At 50.9% G+C, this 26,328-nt stretch overlaps 1 protein-coding gene across 4 annotated transcripts in view; it reads right to left on the bottom strand.

Moving 5' to 3' along the window:
- Window positions 1–266: 266 nt before the first annotated feature.
- Window positions 267–26,328, bottom strand: part of dnajc4 (DnaJ (Hsp40) homolog, subfamily C, member 4) — a 121,901-nt gene continuing 95,839 nt past the window's right edge. For 3 of the 4 annotated variants that reach the window (XM_041179985.1, XM_041179987.1, XM_041179986.1), the window contains exons 8-9: window positions 19,337–19,423; window positions 267–1,167 (exon numbers count right to left, since the gene is read on the bottom strand). In XM_041179985.1, coding sequence (XP_041035919.1) covers window positions 1,071–1,167; window positions 19,337–19,423 — 184 coding nt within the window. In that variant the 3' untranslated portion in view covers window positions 267–1,070. Of the gene's footprint in view, window positions 1,168–19,336; window positions 19,424–26,328 lie in introns of those variants that run through there. The other variant, XM_041179988.1, reaches the window with a different exon arrangement.

The following is a 26,328-nucleotide window of genomic DNA, read 5'->3' as shown; positions in this document are numbered from 1 at the left end:
GCTACATTTAGATCAGCCACGATCTTATTGAGTGGCGGAGCAGGCTCGAGGGGCCGAGTGGCCTCACTCCTGCTCCTGATCCGTTTGTCTGGGTAACCACCGGCAGGGAGCAGATGGGCGAATGGCCTCCTCCTACACCATACACTCAATGTAATTCAGGGTATATCTTCGGCTGGGCGAGCGAAACAGGACTGACGTTGGATCCAATGCCCCGGCCTGAAACGGTGAGTGGGCCTGGGAATGTTGGAGAAAACATGAGGAGAGAACCTTGTCCCCAGTGAAATTTATTTCGCGGGTGAAGCACAATTTGCAGACTCAATGCTCTAAAATCAAATTCAGATGTCGGCTAAATCCATTTTTGTGCTTCAGCTGGGCCCCGTACACACAAAATGAATGAGTTCTCCCTGCCAACCTTGGGCCAATCAGTTACTGAACCGCAAGTCAGGCAGGAATAACTCTTGACGGCAATGATGCACTGGAGCGAAGAAAGGGGTTGGGCTTGTTTTGAAATGAAGACCGTTGCTTCGAGTAACCACAGGTTTCCGAGGCTTACGGACCCTGTCACCCTCGGAACCCAGGTTCGAACCCCGGCCACCCGCCATTTAGGAATTTGAACGGAGCTTTCAAAAACGTCCGGAATTTAAAAAGCAGGCCTCACCCGGGAAAAAAAACACAACGAGCTCGAAGGTGCCAGATTGTGGTCGACTGGTCCCCTCTCGGGACCAGGCCCTCGTCTGGGCCCTTACGTGACTCCAGTCCCCATACCGATTGTGGAAGTGGCCGAGGAAGATGCTCGGCGTCTTAAACCGCCACAGAGAGAGAGAGAACAAAGATGTGAAAAAGTTCCCCACGCCCATAAGAACAGAGGAGACCCAACGAGTGCCGGACGATACATTGCCAAGCCCCGGGAGTGAGCAGGCGCAAACGAGTAGCCTGCGCTTTCTTGTCTTTTCGGGAGTCAATTTAACGGGAGAAGGTGTCACTAAGACGGGTGGTGTGAACACACACGTAAGCCAGGGGCCGTTGGTGATCAGTGCAGGGTGCCACCTCCGCGCCCAGTGGGGTCTTCATCAATCGTCGCCCCCTCGTTTCTTCAGCTTGTACTTCTCCACAAACTCTGCGTGCTTCCGCCGCAGGATTTCTTGCTGTTTCTTGAAGCCGTTCGCCCTGCGGAGAAAGGAAGGTTGTGAAGGTGGTTGTGTGTGGTGGGCGGGGGGGGTGGGGGGTGGGGGGAAGCGTGTTTACACACCTTATTTACACACCTTGTTTACACACATGTAACCCGCTCCCCATCCCCTCCACCAACCGTCCTTGCCCCCTCAGACAGCTTTGTTCCCATCGCCCGTCTTTTTTAAGGTCAATGATTGCAAACGATAATCGGGGAGGAGGTGGTGTAGTGGCAACGTCACCGGGCTACTAATCCGGAAACCCAGTCTAATGCTGCGGGGACACCAGTTCAAATCCCACCAAGGCAGGTGGAGGAATTTAAATTCAGTCAGTAAATCTGGAATTGAAAACTGGTCCAAACCCACCTGGCTCACAAATATCCCCTTTAGGGAAGGAAATCTGCCGTCCTTACCCGGTCCGGGCCTACGTGTGACCCCAGACCCAACTGCCCTCTGAAATGACCGAGCAAGTCACTCAGTTCAAGAGCAATTAGGGATGGGCAACGAATTCTGGCCTTGCCAGCGACACCCACATCCCAACGAAAGAGTAAAAAAAAACCTGACGTTTTGTTGGATTATTGGGGAGAGGGCAGAGAAGTGGGCCCCCCATCAAAAGGGGAGGCACAGACCTGGAGGGGCCAAATGGCCCTCTCCTGAGGCGTGTCATTCCGGGAGACTCCGGGACAATCCTGGAGATTTGGCAACCCTGTCACGTGGCCATCTCCAAACTTCTCTCCTGTGGGGACGTGCCAGCAAAGTTTCTAGAGCAGAACTCTCGGATCTCAAACAAGGGCAGCTTTGGACAGTCCGAGGGCCTCTCCTGAATTGGCAACACAGTGATGCAGGGCAGGAATGTAGTCTTGAAAATACATATCTTTCCACTGCACCCCCTCCTCCACCCCCTCTCCTTCTCCTCTGTCATCCCAAGCTGGAATCTTGGGGAAAACAAGATGGTGAATCGTTACCCCCCCCCCACCCCCTCCCCGGGCAACATCCAACCCCTAGAACTCCTCCATTCCGAGATCCCCCGGACCTATCCAAAGTACCACCCCTCCTCTGCACCCACCACTGCTCCTGCCTTGCCCGTATGCCCAAAGCTCGGCTCCCAAGACTCCCTCGTTCATCCAGTGAGAGGGGCCCCACACCATCCTGACTTGGAATTATATCCGCCACCCCCCTCACTGTTGCTGGGTCAAGATCCTGGAACTCCCGCCCTAACAGCGCTGTGGGTGTACCTATGCCTCGGGGACCGCAGCGGTTCAAGAGGGCAGCTCGCCACCGCCTTCTCAAGGGGCAATTAGGGATGGACAATAAATGCTGGGCCTTGTCCATGAATCAAAGGATAGAGGATTGGAGGAACCAGGGTGTTATAGGACAGGGATTATGTTGAAGGGAGAACAATAGCTGGATGCTGCCAGAGATTGTGAACAGGACAGTGACTACACTTGGATGTGAAGTACTTTGGGATGTCCTGAGGTGGTGAAAGGTGCTATAGAAATGCATGGCATTATTTTACAAGGTCGGGGGTTGGGGGGCGGGGCACGGTGTCAGGAGAAGGTCAGTGGGTTTTCAGTCCGCTCAATTTCCAATAATTAGAGTGAGTGAGTGAGTTGGAGTGAGTGAGCCAGGTCAACGGGTTAGGGGAGGGGAGGGATACCGGGTGGGGATAGGAATCCGTCTTCTCAATTTTGCCCTCCCTTTCTCATCTGCAGAAGATTAACGCCGTGAATGCTCGCTATCTCTTCTGTGGGACAGCCAGGGCGTTCAAACTGAGCCCTGGTAAAGGGCAGCACCATCAGGGGAGGAGTGAAGACATGTCTGTGTGTGAAAAAAGCAGTGGTGACCATATCACTACAGCCGCCATTGATATAGCACCTTTAACGCAGTAAAACATCCCAAAGAGCTTGACAGGAGCATGTTTAGAAAAAAACATTAACATCGAATAAGGAGACATTAAGAACAGGTGACTAAAAGCTCTGTTAAAGATTTAGGATTTAATGAGCATCTTAAAGGAGGAGAGAGGTTGAGGGAGGGAATTCCAGAGCTCAGGGCCCCAGGCAGCTGTAGGCCCGGCTGCCAATGGTGGAGCGATGGGAATCGGGAGATGCTCAAGAGGTCTGAATTGGAGGAGCCAGAGATCTCAGAGGGTTGTAGGGGCTGGAGGAGGTTACAGAGATAGGGAGGGGTGTAGGGTCTGGAGGAGGTTACAGAGATAGGGAGGGTTGTAGGGGCTGGAGGAGGTTACAGAGATAGGGAGAGTTGTAGGGGCTAGAGGAGTGTACAGAGATAGGGAGGGTTGTTGGGGCTGGAGGAGGTTACAGAGATAGGGAGGGTTGTAGGGGCTGGAGGAGGTTACAGAGATAGGGTGGGTTGTAGGGGCTGGAGGAGGTTACAGAGATAGGGAGGGTTGTAGGGGCTGGAGGAGGTTACAGAGATAGGGAGGGTTGTAGGGGCTGGAGGAGGTTACAGAGATAGGGAGGGTTGTAGTGGCTGGAGGAGGTTACAGAGATAGGGAGGGTTGTAGGGGCTGGAGAAGGTTACAGAGATAGGGAGGGTTGTAGAAGCTGGAGGAGATTACTGAGATAGGGAGGGTCATAGGGACTGGAGGAGGTTACAGAGATAGGGAGGGTCGTAGGGACTGGAGGAGGTTACAGAGATAGGGAGGGTCATAGGGGCGTTTTTAAATTCATTCACGGAATGTGGGCCTCGCTGGCTGGGCCAGCATTTATTGCCCATCCCTAGTTGCCCTTGAGGAGGTGGTGGGTCAGCTGCCTTCTTGAACCGCTGCAGTCCATGTGGTGTAGGTACACCAACAGTGCTGTTAGGGAGGGAGTTCCAGGAGTTTGACCCAGCGACAGTGAAGGAACGGCCGATATATTTCCAAGTCAGGATGGTAAGTGACTTGGAGGGCAACTTACAGATGGTGGTGTTCCCATGTGCCTGCTGCCCTTGTCCTTCTAGATGGTAGAGGTCGTGGGTTTGGAAGGTGCTGTCGAAGGAGCCTTGGTGAATTCCTGCAGTGCACCTTGTAGGTACTACAGATTGTTGCCACTATGCGTTAGTGGTGGAGGGAGTGAATGTTTGCGGATTGGGTGCCAATCAAGCAGGGCTGCTTTGTCCAGGATCGTGTCGAGCTTCTTGAGTGTTGTGGGAGTTGCACTCATCCAGGCAAGTGGGGAGTATTCCATCACACTCCTGACTTGTGCCTTGTAGATGGTGGACAGGGTTTGGGGAATCAGGAGGTGAGTTACTTGCCACAGGATTCCTAGTCTCTGACCTGCTCTTGTAGCCACAGTATTTATATGGCTGGTCCAGTTCATTTTCTGGTCAATGGTAACCCCCAGGATGTTGATAGTGGGGGATTTAGTGATAGTAATGCCATTGAATGTCAAGGAGCAATGCTTAGATTCTCTCTTGCTGGAGATGTTCATTGCCTAACACTTGTGTGGCGTGAATGTTACTTGCCACTTGTCAGCCCAAGCCTGGATATTGTCCAGGTCTTGCTGCATTTGGACATGAACTGCTTCAGTATCTGAGGAGTCGCGAATGGTGCTGAACATTGTGCAATCATCAGCGAACATCCCCACTTCTGACCTTATGACGGAAGGAAGGTCATTGATGAAGCAGCTGAAGATGGTTGGGCCGAGGACACCACCCTGAGGAACTCCTGCAGTGATGTCCTGGAGCTGAGATGACCGACCTCCAACAACCACAACCATCTTCCTTTGTGCTAGGTATGATTCCAACCAGCGGAGAGTTTTCTCCCTGATTCCTATTGACTCCAGTTTTGCTAGGGCTCCTTGATGCCACACTCGGTCAAATGCTGCCTTGATGTCAAGGGCAGTCACTCTCACCTCACCTCGGGAGTTTAGCTCTTTTGTCCATGTTTGAACCAAGGCTGTAATGAGGTCAGGAGCTGAGTGGCCCTGGCGGAACTCAAACTGGGCATCAGTGAGCAGGTTATTGCTAAGCAAGTGCCACTTGATAGCACTGTTGGTGACCCCTTCCATTACTTTACTGATGATCAAGAGTAAACTGATGGGGTGGTAATTGGCCAGGTTGGATTTGTCCTGCTTTTTGTGTACAGGACATACCTGGGTAATTTTCCACATAGCCGGGTAGATGCCAGTGTTGTAGCTGTACTGGAACAGCTTGGCTAGGGGTGCGGCAAGTTCTGGAGCACAAGTCTTCAGTAATATTGCCGGAATATTGTCAGGGCCCATAGCCTTTGCAGTATCCAGTGCCTTCAGCTGTTTCTTGATATCACATGGAGTGAATTGAATTGGCTGAAGACTGGCATCTTTGGTGCTGGGGACCTCTGGAGGAGGCCGAGATGGATCATCCACTCGGCATTTCTGGCTGAAGATTGTAGCAAATGCTTCAGCCTTATCTTTTGCACTGATGTGCTGGGCTCCCCCATCATTGAGGATGGGGATATTTGTGGAGCCTCCTCCTCCAGTGAGTTGTTTAATCGTCCACCACCATTCACAACTGGATGTGGCAGGACTGCAGAGCTTAGATCTGATCCGTTGATTATGAGATCGCTTAGCCCTGTCTATCACTTACTGCTTATGCTGTGTGGCACGCAAGTAGTCCTGCGTTGTAGCTTCACCAGTTTGACATCTCATTTTTAAGTGTGCCTGGTGCTGCTCCTGGCATGCCCTCCTGCACTCTTCATTGAACCAGGGTTGGTCCCTTGACTTGATGGTAATGGTAGAGTGGGGGATATGCTGGGCCATGAGGTTACAGATTGTGTTTGAGTACAATTCTGCTGCTGCTGATGGCCCACAGTGCCTCATGGATGTCCAGTTTTGAGTTGCTAGATCTGTTTAAAATCTATCCCATTTAGCACAGTGGTAGTGCCACACAACACAATGGAGGGTATCCTCAATGTGAAGGTGGGAATTCGTCTCCACAACAACTGTGCGGTGGTCACTCCTACCAATACTGTCATGGACAGATGTATCTGTGACAGGCAGGTTGGTGAGGATGAGTTCAAGTATATTTTTCCCTCTTGTTGGTTCCCTCACCACCTGCCGCAGATCCAGTCTCGCAGCTATGTCTTTAGGACCCAGCCAGATTGGTCAGTAGTGGTAATACCAAGCCACTCTTGGTGATGGACATTGAAGTTGCCCCACCCAGAGTACATTCTGCACCCTTGCCACCCTCAGTGCTTCCCCCAAGTGGTGTTCAACATGGAGGAGCACTGATTCATCAGCTGAGGGAGGGCGGTATGCAGTAATCAGCAGGAGGTTTCCTTTTGCATATTTGACCTGATGCCATGAGACTATATGGGATCCGGAGTTGATGTTGAGGACTCCCAGGGTAACTCCCTCCCGACTGTATACCACTGTGTCACCACCTGAATCTATCCTGCAGTGGGACAGTGATGGTGGTGTCTGGGACAGTACCTGTAAGGTATGATTCCATCAAGATGACTATGTCAGGCTGTTGCTTGACTATTCTGTCAGACAGACAGCTCTCCCGTTTTGGCACTAGATGCTGGTGAGGAGGAATTTTCAGGGTTGACAGGGCTGAGTTTGCTGTTGTCGTTTCCAGTACCAAGTGGTCAGTCCAGCTTCATCCCTTCTTAGAGGCTTTGTAGTGGTTTGATAAGTGGCCTTTAAGAGTCACATGTACGCCAGGTAAGGACAGCAGATTTACTTACCAGATGGGTTTTACAACAATCTTTTAGTTGCAGATTTTTCAATTGAATTTAAATTCCATCTGCCATGGTGGGATTCAAACCCAGGTCCCCAGAGAATTACCCTGGGTGTCTGGATTATTAGTCCAGTGACAATACCACTACACCACTGCCTCCTCCTGGAGGAGGTTACAGAGATAGGGAGGGTTGTAGGGGCTGGAGGAGGTTACAGAGATAGGGAGGGTTGTAGAGGCTGGAGGAGGTTACAGAGATAGGGAGGATTGTAGGGGCTGGAGGAGGTTACAGAGATAGGGAGGGTTGTAGGGGCTGGAGGAGTTTACAGAGATAGGGAGAGAGGAAGGTGAGATTTGAAAACAAGGACAAGAATTGTAAAATGGAGCTGTTGCTGGACTGGAAGTTGACATAGGTTAGCGAGTACTGATGGCCGAATGGGAGTCAGAGCGAGTTAGGACTGGAGACCTCCAGTTGATGGAGCTTGCATTGTGTGGGGAGGTAAACGGTGCTTCCAGACAGCAGAGGGACAGTGTGTCTGTGCCTTGGCTACGTCGAGGGTATAAGACCGCCTGCTGCTGCTCATCTTGTTCAGTCCTTTCTGCTCCCCACCACCCGCGTCACAAGCTGCTGTCACCAGTGGATTTTGATCGGATCGCAGAGGCGGACAGAATAGTCCTTCAGTCAGCATTGACGTTAGCTCAGAATGATTCTTTTGAGTCAGGCTGGGAGTAGGGGTGGTGTGTTGTGGGGGGTTGGGGGGGGGGGGGGTAGAGAGCTTATTGCCGAATGAAAACAAGTCGTCTTCTATAGGGTATCACATTCCCCATTCAGCAGGATGAATGGAAAGGATGAATACTTCCGCCAAGGCGCGATCTGGAACAAGAGAGCTCCAGTGGCTGGGAGGACAATGAGAGAAGGGCCGCCTCATTTCAATGCACATACAATCACTCTGAGACATAAGCCGGGCCCATGGTGTAACCGCCTCAGTTCCCTGTGGGATTGCGAGTGTGTGTGCTACCACACGTAGATCAGTGATAAAACCCTCCTGCTCCCCTTTGCCTCCCCCCCCCCCCGCCCAACCCTCTGAGCAGAGGTTAACCCAGACGGCACCGGGGACGCTGCCTCGCAAGCAGAGCTCTCGCAGTGCTGAAATATCCCACATTGGATAAGGGAGCTCCCTGCTGTCACTGCCAGCCTCCGGCACTGTTTAACCTGTCGGGGTGATAGACGGGGCGTGCCCCTGTTCAGTCTGGCACTCAGTGCACTGGCCCGTTTTTCAAGTCAGTGCTATCCAGGTCACTGGATCTGGTTTCCTCTTCCTGCCTTCACTCCTACTCAGAAAGCCATGGTCTGAGGGACAACTCTAAAGGGGGTGCAAGAGCAGAGGGACCCGAATGGATGTCGTTGAAGGTGGTAGGACAGGTTGAGAGCGGTTAATGAAGCACACAGTATCCTGGGCTTTATTAACTGGGGCACAGGGCACAAGAGCAAGGAGGTTATGTTGAACTTGTATAAAACACTGGTTTGGCCTAAACTAGAGTACTGCGTCCAGTCCTGGGCACCGCAGTTTAGGAAGGGGATGAAGGCACTGGAGAGAGTGCAGAAAAGACTCACGAGAATAGTTCCAGGGAGGAGGAGCTTCAGTTCCGTGGATAGATTGGAGAAGTTGGGATTGCTTTCCTTAGGGAAGGTTGAGAGGAGGTTTGATAGAGGTATTCACAATCATTAGGGGCCTGGACAGAGTCAATAGGGAGAAACTGTTCCCATGGGTGGAAGGATCGAGAATGTGAGGTCCCAGATCTGGTAAAAGAAGCAGTGGAGACACGAGGAGGAACTTTTTCACGCAGCGAATGGTTAGGATCTGGAGTGCACCACCTGAGTTGTGTGGTGGAGGCTGGGTCAATCGAGGCATTCAAGAGGGAATTGATTATCTGAGAAGGAAGAATGTGCAGGGTTATGGGAGGAGGTGAGGGAATGGCGCTGTGAATCGCTCAGTCAGAAAGCCAGCAGGGCCACAGCGGGTCGAATGGCCTCATTCTATGCTGTAACAATTCTGCGTGGTTCTGTACGCCTCCCCCCCATGCCAGGAGCTTGCACACAGCAACATCCCAGGGCAACAATGGGTCTGAATGATACTGGTGGTTGGCGAAGTACTGGCTTCTGCTTTACTCCCAGCACCAGCGTGGTTCGGACCCCCGCTGTGGCTGTGGGATGCTGCTGTGCGCAAGCCTCTGGATCTCATGGAGGAAGTGCCACATGGTCGGAGGAGCCGTCTTCAGGGTGAGGTGTTAAACCACAGCACCCGCCCCGCACCCCCAGCCCTCTGCCTATCCAAAGTGGGATCTTTATCACCCTCCCAAAAGAGCAAGTGGGGCCTCAGTTACCGTCTGGTCTGACAGAGGTGGGGGGGAGGCTCGTCCGACAACGATGGTGTGGAACCCGCCACCCGAGGCGAACATTTCTAATGAATCAGCGCGTTCTCAAGTGGGCCGTGAGCAGGCGACAGGCTTCAGGCAGAGGTGGAAAGACATCTTTAGGAGTTACTTTGAACTGCGGGCTGCTCAGCAAGCTAGCGGGTGACAGGCTGATTTCAATCAGTGGAGCCGGCCTGAGCGTAAAGTTTCAAAACAGCAAAAGCTGCTCGCAGAGGGCGAGAGCTGTCCCAGCTCCAATAAATCAGCCTGTCCGAACCGAACTTTAACCCGTCCGTAACGTAAGCTGTTGTCCGAGCCACATTATCTAAAGGAAGCAGCTGCTTCATTTCAATTGTTGTGCAGATATGACAGATAGGGATGGGGAGAGACGCTCTCACACGCTGGCACATGTAAGTCATGTAAATAGCTTCCTCGTAGCAAGATAGGTTTAATATCAATTGTGGTCCCAAGTGCGGAAAACTTTCCAACATCTTGACCACAATCATGTTACTTCCGTGCACCAACATAAGACGTGTCACTAATGAATCCGATCGGGAATTCAGGAGAAACGTCTATACCCAGAGAGCGTGGAGAATGTGGAACTTGCTCCCACAGGGAATGGTCGAGGTGAATAGTGTAGATATGTTTAAGGGGGAAGCTGGATAAACACTTGAGGGAGAAAGGAATAGAAGGATAGGGTGATGGGGTGAGGTGAAGAGGAGGTGGAAGGAGGCTGGTGTGGAGAAGAAACAGTAGATAGGCTGAGTGGTCAGGTTCTGAGCTGAGAAAGGAAACAATCTGCATAGCAATGGGGGAGGGCCAGAGGGAGGGTTCTTTCAAAGAGCTAGCACAGCTACAATGGGCCGAATGGAATCACAATGCCCTGTATCAGTCTACGATAAGGTGGTTTTCAGGTCAGACAGGGGACTGTGACAAACTAAAATGGAACGCGTACACCATTTTACAAATAAGGAACAACGCAGATCCTGCATTGCAGTGGATCTCACACACATTCTAAAAGCAGCAAAACAACAGAAAGGAAGATGCAACTCACTGTATTCCTGTGGGACTGTCTTCATCAAACACTCCCAGGACAGGTACAGCATGGGGTTAGATACAGAGTAAAGCTCCCTCTACACTGTCCCCATCAAACACTCCCAGGACAGGTACATCACGGGGTTAGATACAGTGTAAAGCTCCCTCTACACTGTCCCCATCAAACACTCCTAGAACAGGTACATCACGGGGTTAGATACAGAGTAAAGCTTCCTCTACACTGTCCCCATCAAACACTCCCAGGACAGGTACAGCATGGGGTTAGATACAGAGTAAAGAACCCTCTACACCGTCCCCATCAAACACTCCCAGGACAGGTACATCACGGGGTTAGATACAAAGTAAAGCTCCCTCTACACTGTCCCCATCAAACACTCCTAGGACAGGTACATCACGGGGTTAGATACAAAGTAAAGCTCCCTCTACACTGTCCCCATCAAACACTCCTAGAACAGGTACATCACGGGGTTAGATACAGAGTAAATCTCCCTCTACACTGTCCCCATCAAACACTCCCAGGACAGGTACAGCATGGGTTAGATACAGAGTAAAGCTCCCTCTACACTGTCCCCATCAAACACTCCCAGGACAGGTACAGCACGGGGTTAGATACAGAGTAAATCTCCCTCTACACTGTCCCCATCAAACACTCCCAGGACAGGTACATCACGGGGTTAGATACAAAGTAAAGCTCCCTCTACACTGTCCCCATCAAACACTCCCAGGACAGGTACATCACGGGGTTAGATACAAAGTAAAGCTCCCTCTACACTGTCCCCATCAAACACTCCCAGGACAGGTACAGCACGGGGTTAGGTACAGAATAAAGCTCCCTCTACACTGTCCCCATCAAACACTCCCAGGACAGGTACAGCACGGGGTTAGATACAGAGTAATGCTCCCTCTACACTGTCCCCATCAAACACTCCCAGGACAGGTACAGCATGGGGTTAGATACAGAGTAAAGCTCCCTCTACACTGTCCCCATCAAACACTCCCAGGACAGGTACAGCACGGGGTTAGATACAGAGTAAAGCTCCCTCTACACTGTCCCCATCAAACACTCCCAGGACAGGTACAGCACGGGGTTAGATACAGAGTAAAACTCCCTCTACACTGTCCCCATCAAACACTCCCAGGACAGGTACAGCACGGGGTTAGGTACAGAATAAAGCTCCCTCTACACTGTCCCCATCAAACACTCCCAGGACAGGTACAGCACGGGGTTAGATACAGAGTAATGCTCCCTCTACACTGTCCCCATCAAACACTCCCAGGACAGGTACAGCATGGGGTTAGATACAGAGTAAAGCTCCCTCTACACTGTCCCCATCAAACACTCCCAGGACAGGTACAGCACGGGGTTAGATACAGAGTAAAGCTCCCTCTACACTGTCCCCATCAAACACTCCCAGGGCAGGTACAGCACGGGGTTAGATACAGAGTAAAGCTCCCTCTACACTGTCCCCATCAAACACTCCCAGGACAGCTACAGCACGGGGTTAGATACAGAGTAAAGCTCCCTCTACACTGTCCCCATCAAACACTCCCAGGACAGGTACAGCACGGGGTTAGATACAGAGTAAATCTCCCTCTACACTGTCCCCATCAAACACTCCCAGGACAGGTACAGCACGGGGTTAGATACAGAGTAAAGCTCCCTCTACACTGACCCCATCAAACACTCCCAGGACAGGTATAGCACGGGGTTAGATACAGAGTAAAGCTCCCTCTACACTGTCCCCATCAAACACTCCCAGGGCAGGTACAGCACGGGGTTAGATACAGAGTAAAGCTCCCTCTACACTGTCCCCATCAAACACTCCCAGGACAGGTACAGCACGGGGTTAGATACAGAGTAAAGCTCCCTCTACACTGTCCCCATCAAACACTCCCAGGACAGGTACAGCACGGGGTTAGATACAGAGTAAAGTTCCCTCTACACTGTCCCCATCAAACACTCCCAGGACAGGTACAGCACGGGGTCAGATACAGAGTAAATCTCCCTCTACACCGTCCCCATCAAACACTCCCAGGACAGGTACAGCACGGGGTTAGATACAGAGTAAAGCTCCCTCTACACTGTCCCCATCAAACACTCCCAGGACAGGTACAGCACGGGGTTAGATACAGAGTAAAGCTCCCTCTACACTGTCCCCATCAAACACTCCCAGGACAGGTACAGCACGGGGTTAGATACAGAGTAAAGGTCCCTCTACACTGTCCCCATCAAACACTCCCAGGACAGGTACAGCACGGGGTTAGATACAGAGTAAAGGTCCCTCTACACTGTCCCCATCAAACACTCCCAGGACAGGTACAGCACGGGGTTAGATACAGAGTAAAGCTCCCTCTACACTGTCCCCATCAAACACTCCCAGGACAGGTACAGCACGGGGTTAGATACAGCGTAAAGCTCCCTCTGCACTGTCCCCATCAAACACTCCCAGGACAGGTACAGCACGGGGTTAGATACAGCGTAAAGCTCCCTCTACACTGTCCCCATCAAACACTCCCAGGACAGGTACAGCACGGGGTTAGATACAGAGTAAATCTCCCTCTACACTGTCCCCATCAATCACTCCCAGGACAGGTACAGCACGGGGTTAGATACAGAGTAAAGCTCACTCTACACTGTCCCCATCAAACACTCCCAGGACAGGTACAGCACGGGGTTAGATACAGCGTAAAGCTCCCTCTACACTGTCCCCATCAAACACTCCCAGGACAGGTACAGCACGGGGTTAGATACAGAGTAAATCTCCCTCTACACTGTCCCCATCAATCACTCCCAGGACAGGTACAGCACGGGGTTAGATAGAGTAAAGGTCCCTCTACACTGTCCCCATCAAACACTCCCAGGACAGATACAGTACGGGGTTAGATACAGAGTAAAGCTCCCTCTACACTGTCCCCATCAAACACTCCCAGGACAGGTACAGCACGGGGTTAGATACAGAGTAAATCTCCCTCTACACTGTCCCCATCAAACACTCCCAGGACAGGTACAGCACGGGGTTAGATACAGAGTAAATCTCCCTCTACACTGTCCCCATCAAACACTCCCAGGACAGGTACAGCACGGGGTTAGATACAGAGTAAAGCTTCCTCTGCACTGTCCCCATCAGACACTCCCAGGACAGGTACAACACGGGGTTAGATACAGAGTAAAGCTTCCTCTACACTGCCCCCATCAAACACTCCCAGGACGGGTACAGCACAGGGTTAGATACAGGGTAAAGCTCCCTCTACACTGTCCCCATCAAACACTCCCAGGACAGGTACAGCACGGGGTTAGATACAGAGTAAAGCTCCCTCTACACTGTCCCCATCAATCACTCCCAGGACAGGTACAGCACGGGGTTAGATACAGAGTAAAGCTCCCTCTACATTGTCCCCATCAAACACTCCCAGGGCAGGTACAGCACGGGGTTAGATACAGAGTAAAGCTCCCTCTACATTGTCCCCATCAATCACTCCCAGGACAGGTACAGCACGGGGTTAGATACAGAGTAAAGGTCCCATCAAACACTCAGCTCCAAAACAGAGAAGCTGTAACTCATAGTCACCATAAAACCATTTTCTATTAGTAGATGAGAAGCTGAGTCATATGACAGCTTTGGCTAAAGCTCCGGTGAAGGAGAACAGGACTGGGCCAGTCTCAGCTGCCAATCTTCTAGAGATGTTATCTATAATGATGAAGTACAAGAGAGCATTGAGCTGTATGGAACAGGTGCCTTGTGCAGGAGCAAGGTTCAGTCACTGGGGAAGGGTGACAGTGGTTTAATGCTTTCAGCAGTACAGCCATTTTTATGGCGCCTTTCACCACCTCAGGGCGTCCCAAAGCTTCCCAGCCAATGAGGTGCTATTTTTTTGAAGTGTCGTCACTGTTGTAATGTAGAAAACACAGCAGCCAATCTGTGTACAGCAAGCTCCCGCAATGTGAGAATGGCCAGACAGCCTGTCTCTTTTTAAGTCTTGGTTCAGGGATAGATATTAAGTCGTTCCCCTAGCCACCGCCTGCCCAGTTTCCTCACCACCTTGCTCCCACCATGGACAATCATCCCATCTTCCGCCAAATCGATTTAAAATCTTCAGCTTTGTCCACCAGTCCCTCTGCCCCTTTGCCCCTCTCTATCTCTGCAACCTTCTCCTGCCCTCCCTGCTCTCCATGTAGTGGCAAAACCTTCTTGACCCTTGCCCCGGCCCTCAACTCTCTCCACGCTGTCACTGCCTCCTTCAGCTTTTCGGGATTCTCCTAGTCTGCTTTCTTAGGCACCTTGTCACTTCTCTTCGTTCCCCCTTTGGTAGCTGTTTCTTCACCTGTCCTATGTTTTATCATGTGGATCAGGGTCAAATGCCGTCGTTCGATGCTCCTGTGAAGGGGCCCTGCCACGTTAAAGCAGCAATATAGTAAAAGAGTTGAATAATCTGGTGCTTGTCATCGATGACAGCAGAAACAGAACTCAAAATGCTGGCCACAGAACATCTGGAAACATTATGAGGAAACCCACTGACACAAAGACACCCACATACACTCTCACTCACTCACACATGTACAAACTCACTCACACGCACACTGACAAACTCACACAAACACACACATACTCACAAACAAACTCACACATTCACAAACTCACTCTCACACACTCTCGCACACAAACACACACATAATCACAAACTCACACACATTCACAAACTCTCTCACAAACACACACCCTCACATACGCACACACACACTCACAAACTCAGACACGACGCACTGACAAACTCTCACACATTCACAAACTCTCGCTCACACACCCTCACAGAAACTCACAAACACACACACCCTCACACAAACACACACTCGCAAACTCACATACACTCCATTACACACTCACTCTCTCTCACACATTCTCTCACAGATGCTCACTCTCTCACACGCTCACACGCACACACTCACTCTCTCACACGCTCACACTCTCACACACACACCCACACACATTCTTTCACACGCTCACACTCTCTCACACACACATTATGGGCCAGCACACTAACAGCTCGTGCTGTTAGACGGAGTTGGGGGTGGTGATGGGAGTGCGAAAAGCGTGGCCAAGAACACCCAACTTCACAAATATTTCACATTTTAAACACCAGTCACACTAAAGTAAGACCCTTTGTGCCACCTTCGCAAGTTCGAATGGAAGGCCATTCAGCCCCTCAAGTCTGCCCTGACATTCAGTGAGATCACAGCTGATCTTCCACCTCAATTCCACTTTCCCGCACTATCCCTTAATTAGGTCAGTGTCGAAAAAAAATCAGCGACTGAGCACCCACAGCTATGTGAGGTAGAGAATTCCAAAGATTCACCACCCTCAGAGTGAAGAAATGTCCCCCCACCATCTCTATCCAAAATGGCTGACCTCTTATCCTGAGATTGTGACCCCGTGTTCTTGACTCTCTGGCCAGGGGGAAACAACCTCTCAGCATCGACCCTGTCAGATCCTCTAAGGATTTTATATTTCTTTCCTATTTATCATCAATCCGGTGCAAAGTTATAATTTTATATAAGATATATCCAAGCCAGAATTTATTAAGAAACCTCTTGTTAGAGCTTTGTTAGGCAAGAGCATTAAGGGCTATGGAGACAAGGCGGGCAGACAGAGTTAACATGATCTAGCTGAAGGGGTAGAACAGGCTTCAGGGGCCAAATGGCCTCCTTCTATTCCTACGTTTCAAAATAGCATAAAAGGCCTTCCTTTGGTTCGAACATGGGAACACGTGTTCTGCCCCTTATCAGCAGCACCAACATAAACAGAGACTGAGAGTAAAAATGTGACAGAATTGTGTGAAGTGAAACCACACAGGGATGATTACAAGTCTAATCACAGAGGCAGATAAAGCGTGAAACATTAACAGCTTTACTCTCAGCCTCTAGGAGCTCATGGTCAGAGGATATTATTATGTCCAGATTTTATTTTCTCCTTGCATTTCCCGTGAGATGCTGTTTGTTTTTGGATAAAGTTCCACTGACACTAGCTTCCCTCTGCTACCTCCAGTGCTTATCTGTGACATTTCAAAATTGCCTAATACTGAGGGTGCTGCTGCCTCCAGTGCTGGACACTGCGACTCCTCCCCAGTGCTGGACACTGTGACTCCTCCCCAGTGCTGGGACACTGCGACTCCTCTCCTGTGCTGGGACACTGCGACTCCTCCCCAGTGCTGGACACTGCGACTCCTCCCCACTGCTGGACACTTCGACTCCTCCCCACTGCTGGACACTGCGACTCCTCCCCACTGCTGGACACTGCGACTCCTCCCCCGTGCTGGACACTGCGCCTCCTCCCCAGTGCTGGACACTGCGACTCCTCCCCAGTGCTGGACACTGCGACTCCTCCCCAGTGCTGGACACTGCGACTCCTCCCCAGTGCTGGACACTGCGACTCCTCCCCAGTGCTGGACACTTCGACTCCTCCCCACTGCTGGACACTGCGACTCCTCCCCACTGCTGGACACTGCGACTCCTCCCCAGTGCTGGACACTGCGACTCCTCCCCAGTGCTGGACACTGCGACTCCTCCCCAGTGCTGGACACTGCGACTCCTCCCCAGTGCTGGACACAGCGACTCCTCCCCACTGCTGGACACTGCGACTCCTCCCCACTGCTGGACACTGCGACTCCTCCCCAGTGCTGGACACTGCGACTCCCCCAGTGCTGGACACTGCAACAACCCAAGTGCTGGACACGGCAACTCCCCCCAGTGCAGGACACTGCGACTCCCCCCCAGTGTTGGACCCTGTGACTCCCCCAATGCTGGACACTGCAACTACCCCAAGTGCTGGACACCGTGACTCCCCAGTGTTGGAGACTGTGACTCCCCAGTGCTGGACACTGCGACTCCCCCAGTGCTGGACACTGAGATTCCCCCAGTGCTGAATTCCCTACTGATTCAATGCAACTATGTTCTCAGGGAATCTTCTGAGTGCAAGAGAGCTCTGATCCCTTTAGAGGGAAGGCTGAGGAGTGAAGGGCCTAACAATCTATTCACAGTCTTCTTATTTAAAGGTGCCCAGCACTGCGTAATTTCTACCGGTGACAACAGCCATCTGCACTCAGTACAACACCTTCAGGGGCAAATGTCCCCAGGCAAAAATCAGACAAAACTCACACAAGGCAACAAGGGAAGTAGTAGGTCAGGCGTGCAAAAGCTTGGTTCAAGAGGTTGGTTTTAAGGAGCATCTTAAAGGAGGAGAGAGAGGCGGAGAGGTTTAGGGAGGGAATTCCAGAGCTGAAAGCACAGCCGCCAATGGTGGCACGAGGCTGTAACTGAGGGAATGGAGGCTTTGTGAGGGGAGGCGGGGGAAGGTTGTAGGGCCGTCAGGGGTAACAGAGACAGGGAGTGGTTACTCACGTGACTGGTGATTTATTGCCGATCTGGAGCACACGACGGGTGGCATGGGACACAGCCCGGGGCTGATTCATTAGCGCAGCGCTCCCCCAACTTTTCTCCTGTTGTGTGACCCCATTTCAACGCCCTCAGGCTTTGTGTGACCCCAGAGTGAAACCTTTGCTGGTGGGGCGGAGGGGGGGTGGTGGGATGAGAGCTGTTGAGCAGCTGGGAAGGGGGAGGCTCCAGTTCTCGATCTGGCTGCGGGTTGAGGAAACAGGAGTTGTGCTGGGGAGGGCAGGTGGGTAGTTGACGAAAAGGCCACGTTTGTCAAAAAAAAACCCGGGCACCTACCTAGTCACAGGCTTTTTTTACAGCAGCAATTGGACCTCAGAGAGCAGTCCATTAGGCCACACCCACCAACAAAAAAGAAAACCACAAGGATTTAAAGGGGCCTCACTGCTGTCAGGGATCAGCCCGAGGCTCCACGACAACCACTGCTCCCTCAGAGCTTGTGGCCGCAAAGTTTGGGGAGCCCTGCCTGTGGCTGCTCACGAGAGAGGGGCAAGGGGCCAGGGGCTCCCTGACTGCAGCTCCGATTCCTCTGCCGAGTGACTGTAATGTTTTACCGGCGCGACTGCGGAGGGTCGGAACTGGAGGGTCGCCAAGCCGGACCGTGAGTCACCGGGCAGCACGGCACACGCCCAGTCTCGGCGCTTGCGCCAAGCATCCAAGTGCTTCCTCCTCGAGGTGAGGCAGTCCCTTCAGAACAAGGCACTGGAAGACTGTTCAGTGTCTCACAAGGTTGGAAGCATTTGAAAGCATTTATGAGGCTTGGTTGCCACAGAATCTCCAATGGGGAGCATTCCAGACAATCGTAATATTACAACATGGTGTCTGACTCCCAGAGCAAAACCCATGTGGGCAAGAGAAAAAAAATACCACAGATATTAACATTCTCCAAACACTGTAATCAGCGGTGAACTGGAACACACCAGTTTACCATTCCTTTATCTCTGCTCAAGGTCTAATTATAACCTCCATAATAAAAGTTTAAACTGCCAGGAGTGATTTGTGAGCTCACACACTTGCTGGCTCACGTACACAGTCGTAAATTTGCTTGCCCACTCAAGAAATTCCCCGCTACTGCTGTTCAGTGTGTACACTTTGAGAACAGCGGGATGGCTTTAGAGAGGGTGCAGAAAAGATTTAAGGGATGCAGGGATGGGGGCGGGGGTGGGTGGTGGTCTTCAGTTACTGGGGAGATCCGTCTGGAGAAGTTGGGGCTCTTCTCCTTTGGAGAGGAGATTTGATTGAGGTGTTCAAAATCAAGAGGGGGGTCTGGACGGAGTCGACAGGGAGAAACTGTTCCCGTTGGTAGAAGGGCCGAGAACCGGGGTGAGGCTCTGGAGCGCACTGCCCGGGAGGGTGGTGGGGGCTGATTCAATCGTGGTATTCAAGCGGGGATCGGGTAATCTTCTGAAGAGAAATGAAAAACATGTGGAGGGCCACAGGCGGGGGGGGAGTGGCATTCATGACATTGCTCTTGCAAAAAGAGCCAGCACCGGCTCAATGGGCCAAATGGCCTCCTCCTGTGCCACCACCTTTCTGTGAATCTAACCCTGGTCTCTCTGGGCCCAGCTCGCTCTGTCATCTTTCATTCTAACGTTACCTCGCTCGCTCCTTGGATTCGTTATAGATCTTCGTTATGACCCGGTCCTTGTTGTCCATGAAATCTTTGTGAAATTCTTCAAGTTTCCTGCAAGACAATAAACTTGCGTTTACAAATGCGGCATGTTTCTACGCGCGATCTCGACTTCCATGTCGTCATACAGCTCCCCGCTCTCCAGGGCCTTCCAACCTCGTTTAAATCCCACCACAGCGACAGGGGGAAGAGGAATTTAAATTCAATTCATCACATCAATCTGGGATTAAATAGACACCCTCAGTCATGGTGACGGTCACAGGGTTGTAATGTCCCCTTTAGGGAAGGAAATCTGCCGTCCTTACCTGGTCTGGGCCTACACGCGACTCCGGACCCCACAGCCAATGTGGTTGACTCCGAACCGTCTCTGCTGTGCCCCGAGCAAACCACTTGGGTTGTATCAAACCCGCTGTGGAAAAAGTCAAGTGAGATCGACCAAGGCCTTCACTGTCGCTGGGTCAAAATCCCCTTCCCAACAGCACTGTGCCTGCACCACGGGGACTGCAGCGGTTCATGAAGGAGGCTTCCCAAGGGGCAATTAGGGATGGGCAATAAATGTCGGCCTTGCCAGCGACACCCACATCCTGTGAACGGATAAAAATAACTTGGTCTCCTCTACATTGGAGAGACCAAACGCAAACTGGGCGACCGCTTTGCAGAACACCTGCGGTCTGTCCACAAGAATGACCCAAACCTCCCTGTCGCTTGCCATTTTAACACTCCACCCTGCTCTCTTGCCCACATGTCTGTCCTTGGCCTGCTACATTGTTCCAGTGAAGCCCAACGCAAACTGGAGGAACAACACCTCAATTTCCGACTAGGCGCTTTACAGCCTTCCGGACTGAATATTGAATTCAACAACTTTAGATCTTGAACTCCCTCCTCCACCCCCACCCCCTTTCTGTTTCTTCCCCCTTCCTTTTGTTTTTTCCAATAATTTATATAGATTTTTCTTTTCCCACCTATTTCCATTATTTTTAAATCTTTTATGCTCCCCCCACCCCCACTAGAGCTATACCTAGAGTGCCCTCCCATCCATTCTTAATTAGCACATTCGTTTAGATAATATCACCAACTTCAACACCTCTGTGTTCTTTTGTTCTTTCATCTGTGACATCTTTTGATTATCTGTTCCTATCACTGCTTGCTTGTCCCTACAACCACACCATCCCCCCACTTCTCTCCCCCCACCTCCTTATATTTCACCCCTCTCCTTAGATTCACTCAGTTCTGTTGAAGGGTCATGAGGACTCGAAACGTCAACTCTTTTCTTCTCCGCTGATGCTGCCAGACCTGCTGAGTTTTTCCAGGTGATTCTGTTTTTGTTAAAAATAACTGGGGTTTATTTCCACTGGCTGGGGAGTCTAAAACATGGGTGCAGAGTGGGGGGGGGGGGGGGAGGAGGAGGAGGAGGAGGAGGTCAGGGGCTGATTATCTATAACTGAAATGAATCTTTGCAATTCTCTACCCCAGAGGGTCGTGGGTACTCCATCGTTGAATGTATTTAAGGCTGCGGTTGACTGGTTTTTTTTTGGTCTCTCGGGGAACTAAGGGATATGGGGAGCGGGCGGGAAAGTGGAGTTGAAGCCCGAGGTGAGCCATGATCGTATTGAACAGCAGAGCAGACTTCATGGGCAGAATAGTCTACGCCTGCTATTTCTTGTGGAGTGAGGGAGAGAGATATCCACTGAGCTACTGGGCACTATGAAGAGCCGAAATTCGGCCTTAGAAAGCTCCCTTTGTGACTCTGGTCATCCCCTTCATGAGTTAAGCAGTCAGGGCAGCGATTCTCGATGGCTAAACTGCAGCTGACCTTAGGCGTAACCCCGATGCACAATTTTAGTCAATGGTGGTCTTGTCACTGGGCCAGCGCACTCTTTCCTCCTCAGGCAGTCCCTCAGATTGAGGGTGACTGGCTTCCACCCTGGTTCGATGGGTTCTGAGGTGGCTGACAAGTCCAATATGTGATCTGCGGACTCTACCACGTGTGGGGCAGGTGGAGCTTGAAGGCTCGCGGGGACGAGTCGTTTGGAGGTTGGTGCGCTCCGTCTGACGGCTCAACCCAGTATTGGTCTCCTCGTTTAAAGGAAGGTGCAAACGCGTTAGAGACAGCTCAGAAAAGGTTTACTAGACTAATACCAGGAATGGGTGGGTTGTCTTATGAGGAAAGGTTGGACAGGTTAGGCTTGTATCCACTGGAATTTAGAAGAGTGAGACACGACTTGATCGAAACCTTTAACATCCTGAGTGTATGTGGAGAGGTTGTTTCCTCTTGTGGGTAGAATCTAGAACTAAGGGTCACTGTTTAAAAATAAAGGGTCGCTTATTTAAGACGGGGATGAGGAGAAATTTCTTCTCTCAGAGGGTCGTGAGTCTTTGGAACTCCCTTCCTCAAAAGGCGATGGAAACATGGTCTTTGAATATTTTTAAGGCAGAGCTAGATAGATTCTTGATTAACAAGGGGGTGAAAGGTTACCGGGGGTAGGCAGGAGGTTACAATCAGATCAGCCATGATCCTATTGAATGGCCGAACAGGACTGAAGAGCCGAATGGCCTCCTCCTGCTCCTGGTTCGCACGTTCCTGACGCAAGTCTCTCAATATGTTCCCGAATTAACCTTCTCCATTTCGGTTCGGCCACAAGCCAGGGACTCCCACCCAGGAGCTGGCGGGGATGTTTGACCTCTTCAGGGATGCTTTGAGGACATCCCTAAAGTTGTTCCCACTGTCACTGAGGGAGTCTCCTGCCACTGCTGGGTTCCGAGTAGAGCAGTTACTTTGACAGTCTGGGTGCCAGGCGTACAGACAACATGTCGTGGCCAGCGGAGCTGATTTTGAGTGATTAGCTGTACAAATACAAGTTACGGTTCTTTTGCCACACGATTGACTCTTACAGGGTTCCAGTGCCCGCCTGCCCTTGTTCCTCACTCAGTCGTCATCACGCCCGAGAAAACGGGTGCTGGAATTTCCCACCGTTATGCTTCCTCAATGTACTTGCAAGGGAGGCCGGGCCATCATACTTGAAACTTGGCTGCACTCAAAAGGAAGAGGGATAAAAACGGGAACTGGGAATCGCTGGGAAAGATTAAGAGTTGCTGAACTCCAGCCAGGCTGTTGTTATTGTGTGGAGTGTAAATTATCCCCAGCGTAAACTACATCCTCAGGTAGGCCTTAAGTCAAGGGCCTCACGGAAGTCATTGTACAGTCGGTCTCCCATCCCGTGCTGATAGTTTACACACGGCGATGTACACAAATCTCGGTCTTTCCACAAAAGTTAAGAGCTGAATCGAGCGGAAAGGTGTTAAGGCCCGAGGAGGAGGACATCGATGGATCCCTTCAGGTGGGGAGGAAACTCAATGTCTCTCCAGTTGGGGGAACTTTAAATCAGATTTTCACTCTGGTCATCCCCTCATGAGTTATGCAGCAACTCAGCTTCTGCTGAAACCCTGGTCGTGTCTTTGTTACCTCCAGACTCGACTTTGCCCACGCACTCCAGAGCAGCCACCCATCCTCCAAACTAGCTGCCAGTCCCGTTCACCCATCGCCCTGCTGCTCGCTGACCTACACTGGCTCCCGGTTGAGAAATGCCTTGATTTTAAAATTCTCAGCTCTCGTTTTCAAACCCCTCATTGTCCCTTCCCTATCTCTGTAATCTCTTCCAGCTCTACAACCCTCTGGGATATCTGCGCTCCTCCAATTCTGGCCTCTTCATCACTGCCGATTCCCATCACTCCACCGTTGTTTTGGAGGGGGGTAGAGGGGCGCACTTTCAGCTGCCTGGGAGCACTAAGCTCTGGAATTCCCTCCATAAACCTCTCTCTCCTCTTTTAAGATGCTGCTTAAAACTGACCCCCTTGACCGAGTTTTTGATCTCCGTCCTGATATCTCCTTATGTGGCTCGGGGTCAAATTTTGTTTGATAACACTCCTGTGAAGCACCTTGGGAACGCCGTACTAAATTAAAGGTGCTACACAAATGCAAGTTGTTGTTGTTTCACTGCGGGCCCTGAGCCTGCAGATATATCGAAGGAAACCACTTAACTCATCAAACTTGTGCCAGCACAACACCATTTGAAGTTTAATTCTGCTTCCCTCTCCCTTTCCCATTATCCATTATAGGTTATTCACAGTATTCACACAGCATAGGAAAGGTTATTTGGCCCATCTGCTCCGTGCTGGTGTTCCTGCTCCACAGGAGCCACCTCCCACACCCACTTCATCTCCCGCCATCACCATATCCTTCTATTTCTTTTCTCCCTCATGTGTTTATCCAGCTTCCCCCTCAAGTGTATCTATACTATTCACCTCGAACACCCCTTGTGACCACATGTTCCACATTCTCCCCACTCTCTGGATAAAGAACTTATAGACTCATAGATGTTTACAGCACAGAGGAAGGCCATTCAGCCCATCGTGTCCTCGCTGGTCAACAAAGATCCGACTACACGAATCCCATTTTCCAGCGCTTGGCCCATAGCCCTGGAGGCTATGGCAACGCAAGTGAATATCCAAATACTTCTTAAATGTTACGAGAGTTTCTGAATCAACCACCCTTTCAGGCAGTGAGACCCATACTCCCAACTGGGTGAAAAAATTTCTCAACTCCCCTCTTAACCTTCTACCTCTTACCTTAAATCTATGCCTCCTGGTTATTGACCCCTCTATTAATGGAACAAGAGCCATCCTATTCACTCTATCTATGCCCCTCATAATCTTATACACCTCTGTCAGGTCCCCTCTCAACCTTCGCTGCTCCAAAGAAAACAACCCCAGCCTATCCAATCTTCCCTCATAGCTCAGACCCTCCAGACCAGGCAGAATCCTGGTGAATCTCCCCTGCACCATCTCCAGTGCAATCACATCCTTCCTATAATGTGGTGACCAGAACTGCACACTGTACTCCAGTTGTGGCCTAACCAGCGTTTTATACAGTTCCAGCATAGCCTCCCTGCTCTTATATTCAATGCCTTGGCTGATAAAGGCAAGTAATCTATATGCTTTCTTAACCCTTATCTACCTGCCCTGCTACCTTCAGGGATCTATGGACATGCACACCAAGGTCTCTCTGATCTTTAGTATTTTCCAGGGTCCTACCATTCATAGTGTAATCCCTTGCCTTGTTAGCCCTCCCCAAGTGTATTACCTCACATTTTTCAGGGTTGAATTCCATTTGCCACTGCTCTGCCCACCTGACCAGGCCATTAATATCCTCCTGCAGTTTACGGTTATCCTCCTCACTGTTTACCACCAGACCAATTTTCGTGTCGTCTGCAAGCTTCTTGATCATACTCCCTACATTTAAGTCCAAATCACTTATGTACACCACAAACAGCAAGGGCCCCAGCACCGAACCCTGTGGAACCCCATTGGAAACAGACTTCCAGTCACAGAAACATCCCTCTACCATCACCCTCTGCTTCCTGCCTCTCAGCCAATTTTGGACCCAACATGTCACTTTGCCTTAGATCCTATGGGCTCTTACTTTCTTGACCGGTCTGCCATGAGGGACTTTATCAAAAGCCTTGCTAAAGTCCATGTAGACCACATCAAATGAATTACCCTCATCAACACTCCTGGTTATCTCCTCAAAACATTCCATCAAATTTGTCAAACACGACCTTCCTTTAACAAATCCATGCTAACTACCCCTGATTAATCCGCGTCTCTCCAAGTGCAGATATATTCTGTCCCTCAGAATTCTTTCTAGTACTTTCCCCACCACTAAGGTTAGACTGATTGGCCTATAATTTCCTGGTTTATCCCTTCCTCCCTTTTTTAATCAAAGCCAGAAAATGCTGGAAAAACTCCGCAGGTCTGACAGCATCTGTGGAGAGAGAAACAGAGTAGGCATTTCGTGTCTGTATGACTCTTCCTCAGTGCCAGCTCTGAAGAAGAGTTGTATGGACTCGAAACGTCAACTCTGTTTCCCTCTCCGCGGACGCTGCCGGACCTGCGGAGTTTTCCCAGCATTTCCTGCTTTTGTTTCAGGTTTCCAGCATCCGCAGCATTTTGCTTTTATCCCCCCTTTTTTAATAAGGGTTTCGCCTGAATCCCGTTTCGAACGCCTATTTCAGCACAATTTTAAATGACCTCCCAGTCCCGGCGTGAACCTCTGGTGTGGGAGAAAAATCTTCGGACATCTCGTGTCATCCGTCCAGCGATGGTCCTCTGTCCGTCTCCCAGGGTTACTGGCTACAATCCCAGGTTGCGGCTCAGCGGCTAAGCACGCTTGCCTGTCAGGCAGAAGGTCGTGGGTTCAAAGCGGCAGCCCCAGTGCTGAGGGAGTGCTGTGCTGTCGGGGGGAGGAGGGGAGGGGAGGGGAGGGGGTTGCTGTCTTTCGGAAGAGACATCAAACCGAAGCCCTCTCAGGTGGACGGAGGCTCATTAGAACAGGAGAGTTCTCCCTCGTGTCCTGCTGAATGCTGATTGTTCCCCAACCTGCATCACTAAAGAACAGATTATCCCACTGCCGTTTGTGGGAGTTTGCTGTGCGCATGTTGGCTGCTGCGTTCCCTAAAATTACGACCATATGTAACAGGAGAAGTCGGCCATTGGGCCCCTCAGTCTTGCTCCGCCATTCATTAAGATCACCGCTGATCTGTTTGTGTTTCGAATTCCACATTCCCATCTACCCCTGGTAACCTTTGATTCCCTTGCCGAACAAGAATCCATCTATCTCTGCCTTAAAAATATTCAGGAACTCCCCTTCCAACGCCTTCGGAGACAAGAGAGGTCCAAACTCGCACAACCCTCTGAGAGAAAAGAATTCTCCTCATCTCTGTCCTAAAAGGGCCACCCCTAATTTTAAAACACTGCCCCCTAGTTCTGAACTCATTACGAAATCTCAAAAAGGACTTAATTCTTAGAAAGTGAAGAGAACATGGTAATTGGACATCAGTGCAGGCCATATGTCTGACCCTGCTCCCAGCTGCTTGGCAATGGTAACCCCGGGGCTTTAGTAA

This window comes from Carcharodon carcharias, chromosome 37 (assembly GCF_017639515.1).
Source record: "Carcharodon carcharias isolate sCarCar2 chromosome 37, sCarCar2.pri, whole genome shotgun sequence".
Classification (NCBI taxonomy): Eukaryota; Metazoa; Chordata; class Chondrichthyes; order Lamniformes; family Lamnidae; genus Carcharodon; species Carcharodon carcharias.
Note: the sequence above shows the minus strand (reverse complement) of the source record. Positions and strands in the feature narration are given on the sequence as shown.